Source organism: Semicossyphus pulcher, unplaced genomic scaffold (assembly GCF_022749685.1).
Source record: "Semicossyphus pulcher isolate SPU_LCO1_2020_fin unplaced genomic scaffold, fSemPul1.0.p SCAF_20, whole genome shotgun sequence".
NCBI classification, from domain to species: domain Eukaryota; kingdom Metazoa; phylum Chordata; class Actinopteri; order Labriformes; family Labridae; genus Semicossyphus; species Semicossyphus pulcher.
In genome coordinates, this window is record NW_027211694.1 from 18,761,143 (window position 1) to 18,788,087 (window position 26,945).

At 40.6% G+C, this 26,945-nt stretch overlaps 1 protein-coding gene across 1 annotated transcript; it reads right to left on the reverse strand.

Annotated features, from left to right (window-relative positions):
- Positions 1 to 948: 948 nt before the first annotated feature.
- slc13a4 (solute carrier family 13 member 4) lies at positions 949 to 26,369 on the reverse strand. The gene is made up of 16 exons (XM_069670717.1): positions 26,247 to 26,369; positions 17,977 to 18,105; positions 13,656 to 13,792; positions 13,356 to 13,531; positions 13,218 to 13,281; positions 12,839 to 12,875; positions 12,636 to 12,722; positions 12,209 to 12,393; positions 7,360 to 7,479; positions 7,076 to 7,177; positions 6,089 to 6,190; positions 5,769 to 5,875; positions 4,096 to 4,208; positions 3,580 to 3,741; positions 3,033 to 3,170; positions 949 to 2,813 (listed from the first exon to the last, which is right to left on the reverse strand). Exons 1-16 carry the CDS (start codon positions 26,367 to 26,369, stop codon positions 2,676 to 2,678), a joined length of 1,920 nt encoding a protein of 639 aa, XP_069526818.1. The 3' UTR covers positions 949 to 2,675.
- Positions 26,370 to 26,945: the final 576 nt, after the last annotated feature.

Below are 26,945 nucleotides of genomic sequence, written 5' to 3' on the forward strand. Positions count from 1 at the left end.
ATTAATAAAAAAAATGAATACAATCAGTGGTTTAAGTGTTTTTATTGTTGTACATGATAAATGCATCATCCTAACTCTAGCATTGTCTGAGTAGGACATTACTGTAACATCTTGACATAATACATAATTACGGAATATTACATCTCATTTGCAAACAGGCAATAGCATATTGTCTTTATATTACAAATCCGTATGTATTTACAAAAGAGTGTGGCCCCTCGGTCAAAGGTCACTGCTGTAACACCATCAAGATGTTTGAAACCTAGGACCTAAACTTACAATGCAGTGATATAAAAAAGGCACAAATTACATTAAAAATTTGTGTAAAAATATAAAGCATATATTTTATATTTCTGCACAGTACAGTGAATGTTGTGTGCAAACCTTTTCACCACCAGAAAACAGTTAATGTGATTTGACAGTTGATTGAACAAGCTATGATACCATCTCTCTCTCTCTGTCTCTCTCTCTCTCTTGTAAAGGCTTTGGATGCTGCGTTTAACAGTAACGCAGAACTCGGAGGAGACGCCTCTCAACGCCTCACATCTCTCGAAGTCTCACCAAGTTAATGACACATAACGACCAAACATGATGCTCCTGTTGCTTAACAGGCTACTATAACAAATTTCATAAAAATATATATTTTCATTGTAGATACTGATACTTCATAAAGGTTTAGATGTTTTCCACCTGTTGACGAAGACAGAACTTAACTGCTATGGTTAAAGATCCTTATAATGCCATAAAACAGGACCTCTTCCAGTAAAATGTAAGATTTAAAAACTTCATAACTGAATTCAGTTTAGGTGTATTCAATATGACAAAAACACCTCCAACCAACAGTCTAAAGACAGAGAAGTTATGAAAGACAGCACAGCTAGAGGAAGACTGTTGGAAGAATCAAAAGCCATCGTAATATGTGTACATACACATAATAATAGCGTGTAACATGGAACTTTTTATACTTTAAACCGACAATCTCGAAGATTTCAGTTTCGTTCTCTTGGGCGCTCCTAATGGCGATATACTGCTGGACAACACTTCCCAGGTGTAACTAGACATCTACAGTTGGCTGCCTTTGTTACGGTTGTAACTCTTGATTTTCCTCGCTGATGGTCGCTTTCCTTTTTAGACTGTTTGCCTTCATCTGAGTCGAATTTGTTTCTTTTTCTTTGGATTTTCACATATTTTTTAAGTTGTATCTGTAGTGATCGATCTTTTCTTTGTTTTTTCAGCCATAGTAGATTACTGTTTACTGTTTAACATTTACAGAAACTGGAAATGCATCCGCTTAGCTCCGCCTACCCTCTCTGGCAGACCAACCACGGCTGGGTGATGGGAACGCGTTACTTACTGGGTGCCTCTTGTGATTATTTTCTGCGAATGTCGCCACAGACACCCAGTCCGTAATTCTACTATATACTGCAAATGCAAAGGCTTTCATCAGCGGGCCATAGGCTCAATCATCATTCTGTTACCTCATTCGGCGATAGTGACATTTATTTACATGAAAATCTTCGAGTTTATTACTTTAAATACAGTACATTCTTGATATTGTGATATTATCAAGTATGAGAGCACAAAGGAAAAGTAGTTCCACTACTGCTTTTCATTTATGTAGGAATGTATTGAACCAACGTCCTGCAGTGCTCTGGGATTACAGCAAGGCAGGGATAGGCAATACGATGGTGAAGGCACTAGTGATATTGCAACTTGCTCTCTGGAAATGTGACATGTTAACAGTATGATTGGGACACATACACAAGTTAAGAAACTTTGGTAAAGCAATCAGGTGGATATTAAGAGGCCTAGATTTGTAAGGCAATAAAGGCAGCAGCTAGGAACATCAAAGGACAGCGTGCATTCTTTCAGTTTCTTGCTAAATATACACAAGCTCTCATCTTTTTAGAAACAGATCAGAAAGACGTGTGGTACATCAGAAAGTAGCTCTATGTGTACAGTACAGTATCAGCCATGGCAGAAGCCTCTTTTTACACGTTTCTTGCTGTAACACAGCTGGACAGCGCCGTCAAAGTGATACATCAAAATCAAAGTTCAAAATTCTTTCACCAGCCAACCATGTTGCAATGTATGTGATCTGGTTACAAAGCAATACATTTAAGTGCAGCAGAAGATCTGCAAGCATGCAGCGAAAAGAGGCTTATGCACGATGGCCATTTAGTTTATCTCTAACTAACTTTCTAATTTGAAATAGATCAATGTGATGTGGCTCCGAGGCCCAGCAGCGTCTAACACTTATCATTGTTTCATTCATAAATCAATAAACAAAATATAAATTCCTGTGAATTCAATGATTCGGTGAGAGCAGAATCTCCACCATACTTCTTTAAGGAGGTGAAAAAGTGTTTTTTCGCTGGAAGTCATGGCTCGACATAATTGTCACTTCCACAAAGGATATCTTCATTCCTCATGACACCCCCTTATGGCCAATAAAAATATGATTCTAATCATTATATCTAAGCAACAGGTTATAGTTTTTCGCTCTCTTCTTCTCCTCCTCCTCGACTCTATCCTTCTTCCTCCTTCAGGTCCAGTGGCTTAACTCTGAGCTGTCCTCTTGACACGCCACATGTCATTTTCTTGCTGTCTTTCCTTACAGAAACATTGCTCCGTCTCTTTCTCTCTTTCAGTCTTTCAAGTGATTCGAACGGTGGTTATAAGATCCCGGTGACGTTCCTGCCCACTGCCCAGGCCGGGAACTCAGTCAGGTTGAAGAGGGGAACCCCCCATGTGGTGATGGCCAACATCACCACGGCCACGCCGATCAGGTTCACCCCGAAACCTGCTTTCACCTGGAGAAAGAAAAGAAAATTATAATGTTTTATATAAGAGAAAATACGTATCAGAATTCAGAGTTTGGTTCGCCATGGGTTAAGAAGAAAATTCCTCATCCCTCTGATTATGTAACTCGACTTTGACACATTGTGCTCTCGGGCCTTTTGATGCTGCAGGTGCAGACGGGGCATGTGACTCCGTGCATGTGAGTGTAAGCTCTTGTGTGTGTGTCGTACCATGTCGCTTATCTGCACGTGGCCGTAACTGAAGACGATGGCGTTGGGGGGGTTCCCCACTGGAAGCATAACCCCGAATGACACGCACATGGTCGACGGGATCAAAGTGTGCAGGGGGTTGATTTGCAGAGTCTCTGACTGGAAGGAGGAAAGACAGTAAAGGACGATGAGAGAGGTGAAACTGCTTCCATGGGCCTCAGACTATGATGCATTTACACTAACACAACAGTAAGAGATATCAATGCAGGCTGCAAACGCATGCACATGACATAACTCTGAGAAGTTAAACTGTAAATCCACATGGGGGAAGCAAAGTCAAGGGAAAAAAGTCCACTTAGAAGGAAATGTGTGGGTTTATATAGTAACTCCTCCAATGCAGTAATAGAAGCTCTTTAAAAGGAGACTAATGAGCATGTTATAAATGTTTCTTTGATTTCCTGCAAAAGTTGTAATCTTCCTTTCTCTCTTATCTTTAATTTTATATTTTTCACTTTTAACAATAACCACATAAGGTTTTGAGAGTAAGTGTGTGTGACGTGTGTCGTACCAGCGCCGACAGGATGGGCAGGAAGACGGTGAGAGTTGCCGGATTGGAAGCAAACTCTGTGACCGCTGACACCAGCAGGCAGGCCAGCAGGGTGACGGCCCAGGGAGGAAGCCCACTCATGGGCTCCAGCTGTCTGCCGATCCACACCGACAGGCCTGACACCTGCAACACACACACACACACACTGTCACTGTCATCTCTACACGGCTTTACATTTCATCCATCACAATCTCTGTTATAATGACTCACTGTTTTAATGCTTGCCTGCTGGAGAACAAAAGCATGACGGGCAGATATTAAAGCCTCTTCGCAATACTTACACAAATCCCACCTGATCCATAAATTACATATTTGAACATTCAAAATTAGCTCATCCATACCTCCCATCTAGAAGCTCGGTTGACCTTCGTTAGATAACCTAAAACTAACCGAGCAGAGAAAAGATGCTCCTGACCCTCAATTCAGTACTAAATTGCCTCCCTGGTACCGTAAACAACACAAACACATGTTTATTACCTTGCAACCAGCAGCCAGTGCGTAGCCTCCCCCCACCAGGATGACTATCTCCCATGGCATCAGTCTCTGGAAGTCCTTCCAGGTGATCATTGGGGCCAGCGGGTCATCATCACCTGAGGGTTTTTATACCATAAAAAATGTGTTAATACTGCCGGAGTGCTAATGGGCTGATCTGTGGTGAAAACACAGTTTTGCATTTGTTGTCTTTTAGTAATGAAAATTATTTAAGATAAGATAAACCTTTATTGATCCCACAATAGGAACATTTTCAGTGTTAAACAGCAGCAAAGAAATGACGAAGAAACGAAGCACACAGTGCACAATATAACAACTAGAGTCGAAAAATACAGTGCACAGAAAAGTGGACATGGTCGTATTATGTGAATGTTAAGTGGACATTAAAGATGAGTTCATGCTACAATATAGCTAATTCTATTGTATTGTATTTTATATATAAAATAAAAATAATAAATAAATTCTTGTACAGTATTTTTTTTAAAGAGCCAAATTTCTAAATACTTTCCAAAGAAGTTTCAAGAAAAAAAAGACTTTTTAGGAAGTAGGAGCTGCATCTAAATCAACTTTTCATTTATGAATAACTACGTTCTTGTAATATGTTGAATGGTATGCTTTAACACATTTTATATTTTAGATGATGTGCTGAGTTAATACCATTTATGTCATGCAGATTACTACAAATCATTAACTATACCAGCTGAAAACTGTTTTCTTTAAAATTAATGCTGAATTGTTGAGTTTCTTTGAGGAAATATCATGGTAATAATTAAAAAATGATCAGAGCTGAGAACCCAATAAAAACAGGACCACCATGTTTTCAGAAGCAGTAAATTCAGGTAAAATGTCCTGCGACATGGCGCCGGTTTGGCTCAAAGGTTGAATCGGTGGCCACAAACAGAAGCTATGGTCCGCGATGCGGCAGCGCCGGTATTAGCTCCTGCCCTCGACACTTTGCTGTGTGTCATCCCCCACTCTCTCTTCCCAACACTATCCACTGTCCTCTCTCACGAAAGGCCAAAAAAAAAAGCCCTGCTACATAACATTTTAGCAAAAAAAAATCACGCTATTGAACATAATTTGGACAGTTTATGTGTTTATGTCTCTGTGCGACTTAAACATCCTGAAATGTAAAGGGACAAATGGCCTGCTGTTGTTTACATTCTTCAACTACATTTTTGTCTTACAGGTTAGGGTGTTAAGAGGTTAGTGGACTGACAAGGGTCAGCACTAAAGCATGTGTTGAGCAGCACAGTGACACACAATAAATGTCAGACTTTTCCAGTGTTTTACAAACTGCTGCACAACAGGGAAAACACACGTGTCTGAAGTTGAAGTGTTTTTCTGTTAAAGCAGAAAAAGCAGAGGTTTCTCTGACCCAGTGACCCTGCAATATTCAGGCAATAAATCTACCTGGTAACACAGACAGGGGCCTTTTGAAACAGCAGCTATTCGGAGCAGGGCAAGGAGACTGTATAAATTATACAAATATACTTTTATTTTTCTGTTGTTTTATTAAAGCTTTTTATGTTTAGACCATGGCAATACATACATATTTATATTACGAGGGAAGGACTGTTTACAGTGTTAAACCCACTCGTCTGATGCCCTGCTGAGATTAAAACAACAAAAATCTGTGTGTTTGAGTGTTTTGTCACCTGTGTGTCTATAGCTGGATGAGGATGAGAAGGGGCGCCTAGCAGGGATGAGGAAGAGCAGGAAGCCCAGAAGAACAGACACCGTTGCATCGGTCCTGTAGCCTTTCCTAAGAGGGAAAAACAGAGATGTAACATATAAGATGCAGAAGAAGAAGACCTTATAAACACATGCCTTATGCATCTATGCACCTCTGACTGTGGGACAGTGTGTGTTTATTTAACAGCACTAAATACCCTAAGCCACTCACACCTGTTTGATCACTAATTAAGTGACAACAACACCAATTGCGGTGGTGTTGCGCACCATGATGGGCACTCACTTCTCAAAAAGAGACGTCCAGCCGGGCACAAAACCAGGCTCTCTGGTGAACCACAGCAGAGTCATCAGGATGAAGAACACACCGGTCACCACCTCTGGGTAACTGGGACACACACGCACAAATAGAAACCAAAAAAGCATGTAAGTAACAATTGCATTAGTGAGAACATGATCCTGCCATGAAATCATGTCTGGGTGTGTAAGTAAGACCAACACACATTTATTCAGAGATTACCGTCAAAAGTCCAAAAGTGTTTCTTGGAACCAAAAAAATCCTCCACTCAGGTTGAATATTTATAAATGAGTTTGGTACATCACTTAAATCCAGTTGACGGAGTTGGAATTTTTTTTTTGCAGTGTCTGCAAGGGATAAACACCCTGACCATTATGAAAAACTCGATGATATTCTGTAGAAAACTTCCTTTCTGGTGTGTTAATGATTATGTTTGAGTCTGGTCTCCACTGCAGCCAGGCTAAAAATAACATCACAATGCAGGAATTTCATCTAATAATGTGGCCATGTGGCCTTTCCATTATTTAACCCCTGTATACAACATCAGAAATTCTTGCACTTCTGATCAGAAAAACGACAATACATATGATACATTACAATATGGTACGATACCATACCATGCGGTACGATACGATACGATACGATACTGTACAGTACGATACAGTATGATACGGTAGGACACTATACAATATGATGAGAAACAATACGATACCATATGATACAGAATGGTGCATGTGATATGATATCATGATACGATACAATATGATGATATGATGCTGTACGATACGATGCAAAACAATACTGCTTGAATGCAGCTCACAAAAAGCTGCCTCTACAGAAGTAATAATAAAAAAACTAAACAAACAACATATAAACAAACAAGAACATACAATCATGACCTAACCACATATTGCACATATTACACAAAGCAACAACAACCAAATCAGACACATAAATAGGTATTCAAATACACACCTGATGGGTCCTAGTTTTTCGTACTCCTCATGGATCCTCTTCTCTGACAGCATCTCTCTCTTGGTTTTGCGTTTCTTACTCAGCGAGCAGGTTTCCTTAAAGCTGAACACACACAGAAACATCAACCACACGGTGACCTGACAGTTACTCAGTTGTCTCTGACCTGTAGCCACGCACAGAGGGATTACCCTGAGTCTATAATGATAAGATGCATTACTCCTGCCCAGCAGGTAAGACGTAAGATACGCATAATGACACAGCACAGTGAGTGACAACCCACTCACTTGCAGCCGAGGAAGAGGCAGTGCAGCCAGAGCCAGGTGAGGATCAGCATGATGATGGCGATGGGGAAGCTGAAGATGAACCACGTGCCGAAGTTTATCACCTTTGCCTCTGGATACCGACTGAAGAGACAAGGCAGAAAGACGTTAGTTTAGGATATGCGTACATGCTGGTCATCGCCAGATGTCATTTTTCTACCGATATTTTTTTCACAGATAATACAACACTTTAATTATGCCTAAATGCTCGATGATTCCCTAAAAAAGCTTGACATAATGCTACGACATTAACTCGGCGTGTGTGTGTGCGCAGTGCCTGCACCACGCCTCTTCCGCCAAGTGTGAAGAAGGGTGCAAGATGTCTGCGGTATAGCAGTTTTTGGTCACTACAATAAGAGTAGACATGATATCAATTCCACTACAGGGGAGACTTCATGTTCTCTACAATTAGGTGGAAAAAAACATGTGCCTAATATATCGAAATCGGCAATCGGCCAAAAGGGTTGGAAAATATCGGCATATTGGATATCGGCATAAAATCCAATATCCTGTATCCCTAGAAATTTGGTCCTAATTTTAAAAAAATAACACTTACATTCCCCAAAAAAGGCCACCAATGACCTCCAACAAGGTTTACCATTTCATTACAATCATATAGATTTGATATTTAAATATGTGATGTATTGTTGTGTATATACAGCGCTTGTAATAAAAACAGAAATAACAATTTCCCCTTCACTAACCGTCTACCTTGACCCTGCCTTGGCCTCACGTGTTTGCAATAACTGACAGCAGCTGTTCTGTCCCTCTGCCTATCCGTGCAGCAGCTCAGCTGACTCTCTGAACTGATAAGAGGTGAGTCAGTGTGAGCATCACTGCTGTGTGCGGTGCCAATAAAACCAGCAGTTATAACCATAGTTATGACCTGGTTTACTAAACTTCATAACAGGTAACCTATATTCTCTGGTTCAAACATCACTTTCAATTGTTGTTTTATATATTAAAAATCACAACATGTTCAAGTGCCACTACAGCCATTTGCTTTTCTGCATTCATACTGCAGACAGCTGTTGTACACCACACCACAACATAATGTCTCGGTGAAGCTGTACCAGCGATTTATGCTTCAAATACCACCTATGGTTCATGCATTTCCTCAAAAGCTCCCATAACTGAACAGCAGGGGTTACGAGGGTCACTGCCTTGTAGACACACACCCTCAGAGTCACTGTCAGTGTGAGGCACCGTGAGAAATGTTTGCACAGATGAATATCAAGCTATGTTGTACAAAGAAAAGAAAAGCATGGAGGGGGTCACTACCAACCAACTCATTAGGCTTCCTACGCAGAGTACCAGTGGTCATTTGTCCTCAGTGCACTTTGAGCGTCATTCAAAGCTGCGAAGGTGATAAAGTGTGTTTGCTCAGATGTGCTTCAATGAGCACACTATGTGTAGACAGTAAGCAGGGCAAAGGTGACAGTCAGAGATGAGGATCATAGCGTGGTGCAGAAACAACTCTCCCACCACTTTAATAATCCTACATAACCTGAATTACATTTCTGTGTTTCAGATGGTTTATAAAAAAAGAGGGACAAACTGAGAAAGCAGGACAAAAAGAAAATCTGGAGATTGAAAGTTTCTAGTTGCAGTAAATTAACACTACGAAACAATGGATGTAGCCGTAGTTGGTACATCTAATTATGTAACTAGATATCTATGTTCTGGTAAATTATAATATTAGATTTTGTACAGAAAATGTTTTACAAACAGTCTCTGCATTTTGGTTTTAAAGCATTAACTGTGACCACTTGGTCACCTGGGGGCAGCATAACAAGCTGTCAACACAATACTTGCATTTTATCTCAATACTCCAATACAGTAGGCAATGCTATGTTTCTCCCGTCTGTTACTGTGTTTCACAACGTTTTCTATGAAAACAGCTAGTGCACTGCAGTAAAGGATGAGAGCTGTGAGACTGGATAAAACACTAAATCTGTGGACCATAAAACAAAACAATTAGCTGAAAGACGCTAAGATGCTCAATAGAGCTGCAGGGAACTGCAGAGTCTTGTTGTGTATTTCTGAGAGCCCTATAGACCGGAGTCCGTGTGTGTACACATGCTCGCAAGAAAAAGAGGAGCCTGCGCCCTTGCCACAAAATGCCACAAATAGTTTAATCACAACATTTCTCACCATGTTCTTCTTCAGGTGACAGTTCTTTGAAAAATTGGAAGCCACATCTATATATAGAGACTTGCACACCAATAGGCTGATTATGGCACTATTATGGCAGGTTTGGTCAAACAATGAAAGAGTGGCCAAGTTGAGGCGTATTTCACCTTTTAAACTTTTTGTGGCTTTAAGCAAGTTTGTGGGCTTTTTATTTGCTGCTGTTTTTTGATTGCCCTGCACCTGCACATGATGTGTGTATAACAACCCTTCTTCAACATGTGCACCTATGCTTGGCCAATAAAGCTGATTCTGATTCTGAGTCGGGCAGTCATGGATTGTGGATGTGTCAGTAAAATTAACCCGCTCACATTTGAAGACTTCAATATCTCCAGTGGTATTTAAAAAATACTGATTAGTGCAGCTTTAAATGAAACGTATTATTACAAACTAACAAAAAGAAAAACAATACATGTTAGGGCTGTGCATTAAGAGTTTTTCTTTTGACCGGTTAACCGACACTCTTAACGGTTAATAACAGGATAACGGACAAGTCTCTGTCCCTCTTCTTGCTCAGCTAACGCTTGGCCTTGCTGTACTTGCATGAACTTGTTTCAGACAAGAGCCTGAACTGACCAAACTTGTTTTCAGGTGTTGACCTCAAGCTATATGATTGATGACATTCGAGCAAAATTTAACTCAAGATTGAAACTTTAAGGTACAATTTGGGGGGTTTTCATAATCACCTCCTGGGATACAAGTAGTGCTGTGCACACAAACCCACATAGAATCAAAACCTGACCTTTGTACAACCAGCTGCGACATGAAGGAGGCCATTCTGCAGGGCTTAGTGCTGCGGCTGGTGGAAATCGGCTCTGTCAGGACTGTAGAGGCTGATTAGTTTGATCTCAGACCCTAGTGCCCCCCAGACACTGAGTTAACATGAGCTGTTTCAGTCGGACAAGCACAGCAGCCAAGAAATCAATCGGGCTGTAAATGTGTTAGAAAGTTGAGATAGTGTCTAAAGAGAGTCCCGAGCCAAAACCAAACAAACATAATTATCTAATAACAACTTCGAAGCTGCTTTAATATTTATTTTTTACATATTCTTTTATATTTATTTCCTATTTTTATAAGTATAGCAAGAATGCAATCTTAAGAGATCAATAGAGTTATTTGTTTAAATCATATTAAAATATAAAAAGCTGTTAAAGGCTTTTTTTTTTTTTAAAAGGGAACTGTAAAATAAGTCATATTAACCACTGTAGAAACTGGCATTAACTCCCTCTTGGTCCAGTTGATAGAAAATCCTGAGAGACTAAATTATCAATAAGAATAACTGGAGAAGTATTGATACTGGCGGGTTTGAGATGTATAAAAGGATGTCATCTGCATAAAGTGGAAGGAAGGTGGTCTTTGAATTAATATGTGTCAAGAGTAGTCTGATGCTAGTAGCCAATGGTTCAAGGATAACCTAAAACTGGAACAGGGAGGGAGGGCAGCTGTGAAGGGTCCCTCAGTGAATCGCGGAAGGACGAGAAAGATCTTGATTATCAACAAATTAGGCAGTTGTGTGCGAATGAATGATGGCAATGCATTCCATGATGGGGTGTCCAAATTAAAATCTCTGGAGTGGGCAGAGGTACCAGCCTGATTAATGTAGACATACACGGCCTGCTGTAACGTTAATTAACAGTATTCAGAACACCTGGCTGAGGCGGAGTGATACACAGAGTGTAAAGTTCCAGTGATGTTGTTCTCTATATCGCCACTCATGGAGTGCCTCTTGTCCAATCAGATAACTTGGTCGGAACTAACTGTTGTATAATCATTGATAACAATCTCTTCTGATCTGTGTTAAAAAGGTATTGAAAGGGTTGAATTACAAACAGTATGTCTACTTTGCATAAAGCGATTATGCCAGCATGAAGAACTGAACATGTGCATTCTTTCAAGAACTTTTTCAAGCATTTTGGTTTTAACTGACAACAACAAGACTGTGATAAAACTGCCTTTGTGTCAGGGCCTGGTTTTGAATCAGCAGGATGCTGGCTTCATATGATGTGTTCTGCAGTCAAGTTGTTGGCCTAGAGTGATTCAACATGTGTAAAAGCAGAGATGACACTTTGAATTTGAGCTCAAGCCTTCAGTTTCTTGGCTCGCTTCAGCCTCAGCCAGGAAGTTGAACATGCTGATGTTGTTAACTGTGAGCATGACCCTCACTGGGTGTCAGAATCCACATCAAAATGTTCTGCCTCTGCAACACTGCTTGATGTCTTGAAAAGCCAGATGTTTATTTTTATAGTAGCTAAAGTAAGATACTGATCGATGAACGCGACATGCCCGTCATACTGTAGTTGAGGTTTATCACTGCTGAGTCTCTTGAATGGTAACTGGTATCAGTGCGCTAGCAGCATTAGCTTTAGTTTCTTCATTGGCTTAGCCTTATGTTTTCACCAGAATCTTCTTCTTTCTATTGTTGTCTCACTTTACCTGGAGAAGTAATTTTGTTTCAAACGCTTAAACTCACTTCAGTAAATAGTGAATGCCTTTCGGTTGAGATAAGATATGGTTGGTATAGTTGATTTGGAGCTCCTGCTTGATACCAAACCAAACTAAGCAAGACACAGATGGAAAATTATGATCTCATTTTTCAAAAGTGACTGTGTGCATTTGTACCCACGTGTTAAACTGCTCAGCAAAGATAAGGTTGGTCGACGTGCCGGTGATGGTGATCAGGCCACCGATTGTTGCAGCGTAGGTGATGCTGAGCGACAGACATTTGCAGATCATGTGATCCCTCTTGGTGGGATACTGGGAGTCTCTCCTGGCCTTCACCCGCTTCACGTTGGGGATTTCGATCGTAATCTGGGAGAGTGTGAAGATTATTAATTAGAGGAGTATTAATGATGGGATATTTGGATGATACCAATAAGAATTTTAGAGGGGAAGAAATAACACATTAGCAATATTGTGTATGATACCATGAATTTCTGAACTGGACTGATAATGGACTGATTTTGCATTGATATGACGTTGCAAAGGTACAACCTTACTCTCACACATCCACCTCTAACCTTTAGTAATCCGTGTGAGTGTGTGTTCCTAACCTGTGGCAGGTGTCCATTGGTGTGCCTGATGATCTCCTGGTTGGAGACTGGCATTAGACCCACACCATTTAACTCCCCTGGCTGAACCTGAGAACAGCAGAAAAAAGACTTTACTTACGGTATGTGGATTTCTCTGTTGCTCTGTTCTTCTAATGCTAATCTGACTTCTGTCAACTTAACAAAAAAGCCTTTACAGGTCTCACCTCAGTTAGTGTAGAGAGCTCCGGTCTAGTGTGATTGCTAGAGGGAGAAGAGAGGAGACAATTAATAACAAGGCCAAAATATGCATAATAGATTTCTTCTTTCTACACGTTGCATAGAACTTCAATACTCATCACCCACAATGAATGTGTTACAAACCACATGATTTCCAGTCTGTGCAAATTTCAAATCAAATCAGATTGATGCTAGCCTCAGTGAATCAGGAAGTGTTTGCATACAGCCTCTCCAGGCCAACAGTTTAAGGAGACAGTCACAAGGACTGTAAGTAGATATTTGAAATTGCAGGTAATTGCAAATAAATTAAAATTATGAAAATTAAAGAAAAATCCTGTTTATGCTCACACACACACACATACTTACATGTCGTTGCGATAAAGCAGCTCTAACTGGTTTTTGTCCAGGTTCTCTTCTCTATCTGAAACAGCTGCAGACAAAAACATTCATTATAAATGTGCAACAGGAGAACTACTGGTGGAAGTCTTTATTTGTTAGACGTACAGGTGTCATCCTCAGGGGCCTCTACAGTTTCTGAGTCGTCCTGGCTGTCGGCCAGGCCGGTGCAGATCAGCTGCTGCAGGACGGCCTCTGCTATGGGCATCACCATGGCGGTGGTGGACGTGTTGCTGAGCCACATGGACAGAAAGACTGTGCAGCACATGAAGCCCAGCACCAACCTGGACGAGGGAGAGAGAGGGACATTGAGTTAGTCACATTGGTAACAACAGGATTTGTATTTTGTGTGTTTGAACAGGACCTTTGTACTGTATGTGTTAAATAGTCAGTCTGTGTAATGCTCACATGCCGGGCTTGGCCCCTGCGATCATCACCATGCGCAGAGCGATGCGTTTGTGCAGGTTCCACTTCTCTATGGAGGCTGCCAGGCAGATGACTCCCATTAGCAGCAGAGTGGTGTCTTTACAGTACTCTGCTGCCACCTAAACACACACAAACATTTCAAAATAAAAGCTCATATGATTATGAAATGTTTGACAACATGGTTAAAGATCAAATTGAGGAAAGAAACCAGCGCGGTAACTGTAGAGAAAGGAAGGACTGACAGGCCTTTCTGTCTTTACCCACTTCCCTACTTCACCATCTTTTATTATTAACAACACTTACAGTTTGCTAATTCTTCTTAATCTGCTCAGCTTCCCACCTGCAGGGTTCAAAGCCTCACAGTGTTGTGTAAGCCAGCGTCTCCTAACCTCTCACCTAAAAACTGCTGCACTTCCTTCCTCTGGATATTTCTACACGTGGCTCCTTCTTGCTGTCTTTTTCTATCTTTTTATGTACTGAAAGGAATAACGAAGAGAAGAAACCATACAGGGAGAAAGTCAAGGACTAAAACAAAGTCCTGCTTTTTAGCTCCTCTTCATTATAATGACTAGAAGCGGCTGGATTGGATTTTTGAGACCAAAACCATACAAAGGGAAAAAAATAACCCATTTTGGATATGGATATATTTATCAAAATAGACTTATTATACGTGGATTTTGCCCTGATATGACCATGCAAAGGTGTGGACCATCTGTTTAGCTACGATGCTCTTGTGCTCATGTGCTGCAGAAAGTGCTCAGAGTATTGTAAAAAACTGGATACAGAGCACACTCTGCTGGACAAACTTGGTGATAACACCCCAAGCACTGTTTTCTCTATGTATTTGTATAGCACATTTAAAACAACGTGAGCTGACCAAAGTGCTTCACACACAGTGGCAGATAGGACAGTGCAAAAGAATATAACACACAAATATATACACACATACGTCTATACACCCATACATACATAATGCTAATAATTAATATAGACAAACAATTTCAAACACCTTCAAATGCTCAATATCGACAGATTGATATATCTGATCTAAAATATCGGATCTATAATATCAGCAGAATTATATATCGGTCAGGCTCTAATTATGACTTTAAAAATTGTTAAAAAATTGATTTATTTATGTATTTTGTTGGGGTTTGTTGAGCCTTTTTTTTTTTTACCTTTATTGAGATACAGAGGACAAGGATAGTGTCGGAAACAGGGGAAGAGAGAGTGGAGACAACACGCGCAAAGGACCGAGGGTGGGAGGGCTGCAGCCTCGATGTACGGATACAATATCCAACTGCTGAACTACACCGCCGCCAAAAATCCCCTCAAATTTAAAAAAACTACAATAAAAAATTCTTCATAGAATTAAATATAATAAAATATTTGAAGATAATGTGACCCAGCCAAAGCTATTTAGCTATATAAGTTTATGGAGAAGATATAAATTGACACTTAGAAAGGTCAGTACAAAACAGTTCAACCACCGAAATGTCTTCCTTTCTACATTTTCTAGTGGTTAACATTTCTACCTTTGAAATTATAAATTATACATTTAAATATGACGATTAACAGTAGTTTTCCAGCATTAGTTTCAGGTTATCCTTCTTCTTAACTTTCTTAGCTCACTGGTGTCTCATTTGGAGACCTTGTAAATCAGCTCTAGTGAACAGGAAACTTAAAAGAAAAACTTGAGACTCTTCAGGAAATGACGTGAAAATCTTAAACCAGATTAAATGGGCCAAAAGTAGTGCTGATGAAGTGAGCGAACATGTGCAGTGATGTAAGATTACATCCCTTATTACCAGCATCAAAACATCAACTCGACAAGAGCTTACTATTTCAGAAGTCTTACGAACGTACTATTTCAGAAGTCAAGAACTAGCTGTATCTTCACACTTGGTAATGCGCTGTACAGACATCCTGCCAGTACTCACTAGAGGGTTTACTCGGAAAAGAGGGGGTGTTAGGGGAGACTGGGAGTACCTTAATAGACTGGAAATGTTGCATAAAGCTCTGCTGGCATATTTACGGAACACCATCACAAGAGGCTTACAGCAGTGTTAACAGGCAGCTTTGTCACTGTTTGTCAATGCGATTTTGGTCACATGAGGTGTAAAGCTCACTTTTTATGTAATGCTGATGAGAAAAGTAAAGTAGAAGCGAGCGAGAAGCAACTAAAGTAAAATTAAGTGACGCTGTCAGCTGTCATTATCCGTCAAACCAATTAAATCTCTACATGGCGGAGCGACAGACGTGGCCGCGGTGATGATGGTGTGTGAGTGTTTGATTGGTTGGTTGAAGGCACATTTAAAGGCATGTACTTAGAGATGAAGGATAACCGAGTGGGATAATGGTGATGAGTGCCAGGTTAATGGGGTTGTCTACATAAAATCATGGCTGATAAAACCTTTAAAGTTTAGCCTCTTGTTTACACAGAGACGTAATATGACGAGTGACACCGCATATTAAAACCCAGGTGGAAACTTATGTGCATCTTAGAAACCTCCCCCACACTTAAAGCACACATGAAAAAACACAGAAAGGCCTTTCACCCATTTTCTTCCTGATCTGGACTTACTGTATATCCGCATATACAGCAATCTGATCAGCTGACTCTTACTACGAGTACAGTAACAACAACACAACATCCCAGCATTCTCCCTCTGGTTAAGCTCTACGTGGTTTATGGCTTGCCCTTAATAATACATGTTTTTACCATTTTAAGACATTGTCTATCTTGAGTGACAAAGTTTGACACACCGTAAAAGAGCCCTTGTTTCCCATTTATACATTTATTCTGCCTAAACCCAAAATTTAACATTGTCATCCCATACACAAGTATGGAGTTCTTGTGACTAACAGTTTAAAGGTCATGGGTAGATTAAGATCAGCAGAGTTCATTATTGGTCATCATACAAACACATTAAGTTATATTCTAGAAACTTGCTATAATACTGTAAATAACAGTCAACATGGCAGCTAATGTTAAAAGTCTCTATGGCTGTGTTAGAAATCCCATCCTATACTATATAGCTACTCCATACTACATACTGCGTTCGGTGGTAGTATGTAGTGTGGAGTTGTTCAAATGTATTTTGCCAGAAGTAAAGCGGAGTAGTAAACAATACCCTGCCAAAAGCAAACCGCCGCTTCTTTAGCTATAGCGCCCCCTTAAGCTTGAATGCTGCTGCCGTCTGCCATTTCAACTGCTGTTGTGATGTTCCAGCGCTTTGCATTGTGGGATAAAGTAGGTGAGGTAGACTCAGATGCATACTGGAGATTTTTTCCGAATCAGTACAACATCCAGGTATTTTTGGCATACTGTAAATTTTAATTTTATTTGCATACTACATTTTTGCCAAATCAGTTTGTACTGCTAGAATATGCGATTTCAAACACAGCCTATGTCTAAGCTTAAGTACACTTACTCAATTATTTTTTTAAATCCCTCAGTTGGGATGAACCAATCAGAATTTCCTGTTCACAAGGCATTTCTTCTCACACTGATTTCAAACAATGGCTATCTATCTAAATGTAGTCACTCTAGAGGAATAATCTTATCAGTGCAAACTTAATTTGTCAATTAGAAGTGAAGGCACAGGGAATGGAGAGGGATAATATTATGTTTTATCTGGTTGTAGGCATATGACCTAACTCTCATATCTTGTGTTGCTTTCCAGCCTATTTTGGCTCACTGTTTACAGCAACAGCAGGCAGCTACTGATCTTAGAAAAGAAAACCTGACAAATAAGCTAACTACCAGGGCTAAGTGGTGGGCAGTAAGCTCACTGAGAAAGTTTGTCACTATCATTAGCTACACAAAAGTCAAACACATAGCTAGCTATAAGCTAGTTGTTTAAAAGTTTGTAGCTACCAAAAAAGCACTAAAACAACAGTCAAGTTTTGGACATTTGTTAGGAAAACGACACGTCAGAATTTGTCCTAATGTTGCTCAGTGTTAGCTTTAATGTGTTAATTGCAATAACACATCAATGAAATGTGTTCTTCAGTATGTTCCGTAGCTCTTCTACCTGAAGTGATCGAAAAATAAAGGAAAAACAATCTTCTAATTTGTTGTGACATAAAATTGAGACAAAAACTATGCTAACGCTGCTAACATACCAAATGGCATGTCACTGTTTTTCTAATTCGTTCGAGTGTTTACTTATAGTTGGCCTTGTAATCTCAGCTTTACCTTTGTCTGAAATTGATTAATTAGCGGTTCATTAAATTAGCCCACTGACCTCACAAACTTAAAGGGAATTTGAGAAACAGCTAACAATACATAGAGACTCACCTCGCTGGACTTTAGTACTCCAAAGAGCGGATAGAGGAAGGCGGGTACCAGAGCAGCAGCACCCAAGGGAACAGCCTCAGACACCCAGTAGACTGCCGTCACCATCAGCACATATGCACAGCATGCTTCCTGTAAGCAGGAAAGACTTTGTCAAAGACCAAATAAGACACAGGTTCTTTCTCTTTTTATATACCTACCACACCACAGCAGAGAGCTCTTAGCAACAAAGGCAACTTTTTTTTTCAATGTTTTATATGAAGCTATAGCAAGGAAACAATTTGCTAGCTTAATATAAGCCTAGAAGCAGGGGGAAGAGCTAGCGTAGCTCTGTCCAAAGGTTAAAAAACTGCAGAGCATCTCGTCTAAAGCCTGCTAATTTATATTAGGTTTAAAGCCTGTGGTTTAACCAGGGGGTAACAAGTAGATTTGTTAACTTTGGTTAGAGTGGTTTGCTGCTTCTAGTTTTACAGTAATGAATGCCAACCTAAGTTAACTTTCTCTTGGCTCAAGCTTCATATTTACTGGACAGCTATGATACTTGTATCTTCTCCTCCTCTGGATTTTTGAGGGATATCAGACAAGTTTAAGTCCACATGTTAGACACATTTTGAACTTATCTGGCTACTTCTGCCACATACAGCTCACTCGGAAGTGTTGTGTCTGCCAGACGTGGCCCAAATGTCTTAAGCCAGACCTTAAAGGGGTTACAGCAGGGTTTTTTCAGGCCAGACGTGGCCCAAATGTCAAGAGCTGGGCCTGACTTGGATTATGGTCATTGTTGTGTGGGCCAGACTTAGCATGAATTTCAGGATCCTGACCCAACTTTTGATGTATTTTGTGGGCCAGATGTGGCCCAAATGTCACAAGCAAAACCTGATAAGGTTTACAAGTGCTGTTTGGGCCAAAATTAGCCACAAGCTAATATAAGCAACATTGATAAACATTGATTGATATATAATTATTATAAGTTTTGGTGGGGGGATATGTGGCTTTTACAAACTTGGCTGCACACACACACACACACACTGATGTTGCATTAATCTGGTTATAGTTATATAATATCAACATACCAGCCTCTCGCAGCGCTCTGTCGCAACCCCAGCAGGCTTAGTGACAGGCTCTCCAACCTCAAAAACTAAAGAGGAATCTTGTGACCTCTCTTTTCAAGCCTTATAAAAATGACCAAGACTTTCATGAAGCCCAAATTAAGGAATGCGATTTAACAATTGGCATTGAGGTTGCAGATACCGTTCTACCACATATCAACTACTTAATATTAGAGATGTTACAAATGCTATCACTGCAAATATTTTCACCCATGTTTTTTATGTAATACATTTTTAAGTGTTTTATTGTTTTACTTTCCTCCAGCATGATTAATATACATACGCAGTTTCCGCTCCTGCCACATGCTGTGTGAGCTTTCAGTTCTTTTACGTAAGAGGAACATTCAGTGTAACATCTTGCCAGTAGCAGGTCAGTTAATCTCAAATTAATAAACCCAGAGGGGGGAGAATTAGCAGCAGGGCTCCAGGATGAAGCATGTTCAGACCTGTTCAGACCTCACAGCCGTTCATTCATCGACTTTACAACATCATTTGAATACGACAAATCTTGTGTGTTACAAACGAGCCCTTTAAGCCTTCTGATGTCTACTGTTAAAAATGTAATCTAACCTTTTATCTGATGAAGGAAGAGGTACATAAAATAGAAGAAATGATTCTAAAGAGCCACTTTGAACAATGAAACGTGATGTTTTCAGAAGAACTGAATCCTTGCCCAAACAGATTAAACAGCGATGAAGCGCATTTACACCTTTAATGAACAGTTGGGGGCAGCTGTGGCTCTGTGGTAGAGTCAGTCGTCTTTGAATCAGAAGGTCGGAGGCTCGATCCCCAGCTCCATCAGCCTACATGTCGAAGTGCCCTTGTGCAAGACACTGAACCCCTAATTTCTTCCGGTGCCATGGCCAAGGGGTATGAATGTGGTGACTGATTGACAGTTGTGTGAATTGGTGAATGTGACATGAAGTGTAAAAACAGCTGTGAGTGGTCCATTTACAGTAATGATGCCTCCTTCTTAACATCACAAACAAAGAGAAGACTGGTGAAACTGGTCATTTGTTTGGCACTGATGGCACCAGTCTCTCTAAAGCCACAACCTATGCCCCTTTTGGATGTCTTACTGTGGATTTAACTTGGCAAGAAGAAAGAGGAATTTCCAGGCAGTGGGCACAGTTGTTGGATTAGGCTGAGCTGAACAGAACAAGGTGTTTGGGTTCATAATTAAAGAGGCTCTCGCCAAAGAAAATGTTACAACTACTTTAATCCCCACAGAGCACACACAAACTTCATGAAGTAAGAACATGTGGTTGAAAAGAAAGGTAAACAGAAGGCTAAAAGTTTAGTAAAACATTGTGTGAGCAGCTCTCCTGCCAGTGTCCAAGATGGATGTAAATAAAGAGGTGGTCTGATTCAGCAGTTACTGATCATTGACTATTGGTCTCTGTTTATCAGAAGATAGTTGCTGCACAAGGACTCCAGCTTCAATCTTTTATCTGTGATTCTTCTTTGTTCTAGTTTTGCAAGTTAAACCAAAGAGCCAGGTAAGCAGGAAGGCAGGAATCACTGAGCGGCTGATGTAACCTTTGTGATAACCAGACTTTATACTGTGACATGCCAAGTCAGAAGTCAATACCTGCTGGTATTCAAATGGAGGAAATGCAGTGTTTGCTTTGGGGTCAGTCCTGATTTTTAGGGTCAGGTTCCGTGCAACAAATAAGGTGGTTGACAGGTTATGTAACCAGTATTGATTCTTTTAAGGGTTAACTTGCTCAAGAAATACTATGCTGGAAAGGAAACATGAAGGAGTCAGATTTTTTAGCCTCCCTGCAGATTGCTTTCAAGTTAAGGGAGGTTTTTAGGGAACTAGTCGATGACAGGCAGGTCAAAGCTTATGTGGGAAGAATGAAAATATAGGGATTTATAGGGAGAAAAAAATCTAGGCAAAAGTTCACATGATTTTGTGAGGCAGTAAAAGAATGTGATGCCGGAGCCTGAGGTGAAATGGACAGTGTGTGAGTCTGTCTGTTACTCAGTAGGCTGCAATTCATCAACACCGCTAAGGTTTAGGGTTGAGGGAGGTTTAGAGGGATCACATACTGATGAAATCCAAACATATTATCTTTATTTATCTCTCAAGAGGAGAAACCAGAATTGGGTCGGATGAAAAACATCCATATTCATATTAAGAGTTCTGCATAATCATTATATAATAACCATTACCAACTGCAGACACTATAGATAATTCTAGATACTCTGTACTGAGGCCTTTCATGCAGAAATTATGGCCATGGAGAATACTGATTGGCCATTAGGTGTACATTATTTTCAGATATGTGCATGCCTCTGATACATTAGCTATGTCCCAAGCCAGGAGCTGCAGCCTTCGAAGGCCGTATTTGAAGGCCGATTGCGTCACAGCGGCTCGTCGAAGGCTTTCCCAATTCAAAGGCTCCTTCAGATGCGGCCGACAAATGCGCCCTCCTTTTCCCGGGCCACGAAAGATCCATCGGGTTCATCCTTCGCGGTCCAACATATCCTGAGATGCATTGCGTGCCAATTCAAATGAGATGGCGGACTCTTGCAAGGCCGAGGAATACACTTTAAATGTAAAAGTTTTGTGTTTCAACTTGAATAGTTAGAGATACACATGCTAGAGATAAACGAAAGGGCCCTTGATACAAATTGTCCTAAAAGTAATAGGTTTAGTTACGTGACGTTGGTTAGGCTAGCTGGTTAGCCTGCTAGGCGACAGGAGCGGCGTTGGGTGGCGCAAGGGTAACAGGTCGTCGTAGACCGCCTCCTGCAAAGGCTGCAGCCCCTGGACTGGGACACAGCTATTGTCTGCATTAGCATTCTAAGTTAATACTACTATACGGTTATACCGGTTATACGGTATATGCTATACGGCCAATGGTTTCTGCAGCTACAGTTGCTCTGTTTGCAGGCAGTACAAAAAAAATATTCCAAGGTTGACTTTAAAGATTGTACCAACATAGAGATTCAGTTAAAGCAACAAAATATGAAAAAACACTACTGCCTGTGGTATAAGGAAAATAATCCATCCTGAGCTGTGTAATATGAAAAATAATGATCTGTTTGGAGATAAACCTGCCCCTTCCACTTCCCATTTTGAGCTATAAGCTTGTGTGTGTAAAACACCAAACTCACAATATTTTATTAACAATAGGTGAATTATTTATCTGATTTGCTGATGATACAATGTCACCTTGTTAGCCATGAGACTATCTGCTCAGCTAGTGACAGAATCAAGCTCACATCAATGTCTCAATATGTGTCTTAACTAAGCACACTGTTCTTCAGCGTTCCTCTCTGATGGAACCAGATGTGGTTTCAGGGTTGTTTCTTGTCACAATGAGGGTCTGTATCTCCATGACCTAAACGCTTCATCCAGGTGAGAGGGCATTTCCTCAAACCCTGAACGTTTAACAGCTGACAGGCCAATTTCTATCTCAACATGTAACAGTGCCCATTGATCGTCTCATCAGCTCCCTGTTATCTGTGGACAGATTAGTGGATGTGGATGATGTGGATGAATAGTATTCAGAAAAAAACACAGTGACTAAAGGACTCCTGATTTAGGCAGATAAAGTTCCAGCTGAACACAGATAACACACACACAAAGTGTGTTACTTCCATCACTTGAGAGGACATTACGCTGTGTTGCATACATTTCCTAGAGAGCTACCCTGGCCTTATCTATAACCACTGCTTGCATAACAATAAGCCCAGCCCCCCAAATCTTCAAGCTAAAGTTGAACTATTGACCTTACGGGGACATCTTGTCCCAAAAGGTCCACTTAAGTCCACGTAAACAGATAAACAGACAGAGATACATACAAAACAACATTTGAGTTAAGCATGTTAGCATGCTTACATTAGCCAATTAGCACCAAATGAGAATATCATAATTTTTGCTGGAATTCATCCTTAATTCAGTGTTAGCAGGACAAACATTTTTGTTTCAATTGGTGGTGATGCTAACGTCAGTGGATCACCAGCGGTATTATGATTCATCCTCTGTGGACCATGGATATTTCTGCTACATTTATAATCACTCCATCCCGTAGTTATTGAGCAATTTCAATCTCGACCAAAGTTGTGGACTGCATACATTGCCAACCATATAGCCATGCTGCTTGCCTAGCTTAAAATGTAACGCAGCTTCCTAGTGGATGTTTCTTTGTTTTAGGCCTGCACGATATGAGGAAAATGTACGATTATATCGTTCACTATTGCACTAATTATATGTCACAAGATATATTAGCATATATTGAATTGAAAGTATACATATTAGCTAACTTACAATTCTCAGGTCTTTCCGCTGCTATTGTGCAGTCCCACCTTGTATTCATGTATAATTCTTGCTCTGTTCTAAAGCTTGACAAGACAACTTTTTTGGGGATGCAAAATGGCACAAGCATTACTTTGACGAGCACTGTGCATATCTGCCATTAGCTTCCTTACTAGTCTCTCTCCCACTCTCTGTGACCTGGACTGACCGCATCCAACAGATGTTCTGTCCTGCTGCAGCTGGACACAGTACCACTCCACACACACATACCCAAACTTACACTTCTAACCCGTCACATTCCTGACACAGTCTGAGGTCCCTGATGTCGTAAGGACGCTGCGTGGGGCCAAAATCCAGCGTGGTGGTTGGTTGATTACATAACTTAATTGCTTGGAGTTTTTCTTGCTCTTTCTTTGTAGTGAAGTTTTGGTTCTTTTGTTCTTTCTTGGCCTCATCCTGCGCTGCTGCTTACTCTCGCCAAACACCCACCGGTCCTGACATAACAGCAAGGCTCCTGGGACACAGTGTGATTGGCTGACGGCTCACATAACACACCATTTGAATATTAACGATGTTACAAGACACACAAACAACTGTGACACAGGGGAGCTTATTTATAACACATTAACTCACACCTGTCACCTCTTGTGCTAGTGTTGTGTGAGATGGCGACTGCTTGGCAAAGAGTTACGGAAAAAACATGGCTGAACATTTGTATTCATGATATGTAAATGAACATGTGACTGAACATGTATTTATTTGAATATCCAGCACAACACACCTGTCACATGTGACATTTAAATATGTTTCAATGAAATCATGTCTTGCATGTTAAAATGGTATCGCCATGTGTTAAGATTGTTAAATACGGATTAATGACTAACATCCTTTCTTTTCTTTTAACTTGTGAGAAATCACGGTGTGTTTCATATCACCCATCTTACAGGGAAACACCAGATGAAACTTCAGAGAGTAAGTAAGAAAGTCAGCCAACAGTTTGCGTTAGCTAACGTTGCTTTGGGCTACATTTTTACCACAAATTCTGCAAAACAGTCTCTTACACAGCAAGTTGCAGTATTCTGTAATCTTGAGTCTAATTTAGCTGCCACTGGCAGATACAGTTAGCAAACAAGCTCAGTGTCGTGCTTGCCGAGAATTGAACATAGTCAGAGTTAGAGAAATGTAAGGAATCTGGTAATATTTTAAAGTAGTAAATCTCACGTGTAAGACGGCAATGTGTACAGTATGCAAGACTTTAGTTTTAAGGGGTGTTGCTATACAGGCTTATACAGCTGTTGATTATTATTATTGTGCTGAGACTGGATTAGTACTTGGTATTCTACTGTAATGAGTTCAGAATAAGTAAGGAAAAAATTGCATCAGAATATCCCTAGTATTTTATTCAACAATAAAGAAAAATTAACAACTGCTTATTTTGTGGGAAAGCATGAATAAAAGATAGAACGAACAATATGACTCAGAGAAACAGGTGCTACACATCGTGACTCGTCGTAGTAAATAGCCAGCATGGACCTTACACACCAGGTTCAGACGGAAGAAAAACTTTCTAAAAGGACAATCAGAAGCTTTAAAATGGGTTTGCTGCTCAGCACCAAGCCTTTCACAGGATATGTTACAGGAGCAGGAGCTTTTCACAGCATGTCACAGAGCATTTTGACAAGTGAGGGAGCTCCAGACATTTCACCAGACACAAATCTCACAGGTCTGAGCCTCACCAAACATGATCCCGACTTAATACCAAAATCCTGAACGCAACTCTTCTGAGGAAGAAAGTCTGACACAACATATTAACACACACACACATTTCATCTGGAGTCAAATTAATGTTTAGTTTGTAAGCAATATGCAACAAGAAGAAACTCCTCAACACATTTTAATCAAATGTTTGTGTCTTGGTGACATAAAACCTCTCGCAGGTCTACGTAGATAAAGATTCTGTTTCAAATGCCATTTAACATGCCTCGCACATTTTCTACAAACGAACTGAGCTGGCAGAATGAGACAGATTTCTCCTCCTTTTCAGTGTCACTCACAGAAACTAAAACTGATCCTGAGCCTGTGAGTATCAAGTCGCTCTCTCTTTGTGTCCCCCTCTCACTGATCTCCATCTCATCAACATGTCGCGACATCTCCTCTCCACACACACAGCTCAGCTGATGATCGGGACAAGCACTCATCAGAACAGAAGACAGTGTGCCTTTTGATTGATTCCCTCACTCACAGAAATACACACACATACTCACGCATACACCAAATCCTATCAGTACACTGCAGCCATTAGCAGCACGCAGGAGACCCCGACACATCTGCTGGATGTTTTTTTTTTACTGCTGTGCTTTTTGAGGTATTTATTGATATTAAATTCTGAGCTTTGTGCAGAGATTTAACATTTTTAAAGAGCCAAAATAAAAATAGAAATTACTGTTATAAGGAGTTTTATGTATGGTACTGCAACGTATGTTGTACTTTTTGCTATATTGGAGGTATCTGTCACTACAGGAAGTTGTAGTTGAACCTATAGTGTGTCTGGTTTGTAATAGTCTTTCTTTCTTCTTTTTGGTACTCAGGAAGCAACTTAAAGTGATTTTGTTTTACAAAATGATACTTCTTCTTTAAGCTAATATAAGTGACTCAGAATGCACAATTTAGTGACTTTGGTGAGATTATTTCCAATATAAAAACCAGAAATTTCCGATTTCCAAGTATTTAAGTAGCTTCGCTTGTTTAATTAATTATCTCCGTTAAATTTCACCATGCACTTTGACTGTGACTCTTATTTTGAAAAGTATGACTTTTTGGCAAAAGTTAACTTTCTGTTATACTTCCGTGTATGTAATCAACAAATAATAATGTTAATGTTTTGTTGTACTCACGCTGGTGGGGTGGATGAGCGGTAAGGGAAGCAGGGACAGCGGGATGAACACCACAAGGATCAGCTTCCTCGCCCTCCACAGCTTCCTGAACAGATCCATCCTGGCTGCGGCCTCTAGCCTCATGGGGGACCCGGGGCTCTTGGTTGGACCGCTCACAACTCAGCAGAACCGGGTGTGACAAGTCACAAACCGGCTGACGGGAGAATCTCAGAAAGCGCCACCGGCCGTGGAGAGCTGGAGGAAAGTCTCCTGGGAAGCGCGTCAAGTTCGGCTTCAGCTGTGCGTTTTTACGCACAGACCGTGGACGGTGACCGGACCTGTGTACTTCTTTGTGAGGTGAGTGGAGTTGCCTTAAGTTGCTTTTTCTAACCTGAATTAAACTTTCAACGTGTGTGTTCTCGTTCCATGCACTACACCCGAAGTTCCTCTCCTCCTCTGTGTGTCTGATGCTGTTCGAAGCAGCAGGTGAGGCTGTCGGCGCATTTATGTGCCTGGATAGGTATGCTAATTAACCACAACTTCGCTCCACCCTCTCTGGTTGTGAATCAACCAATCAGGAGTGAGTAAAGTTTGCACAGGGGTGTGGGTATGTGCGTGGTCATGCAGAGGTTTTTGCAGCAAATGAAAATCATTACCCAGGAATGTAATCAGGCGAAGAGGGAAATACTGTGACATAATAAAAACAAATTATTACACTAG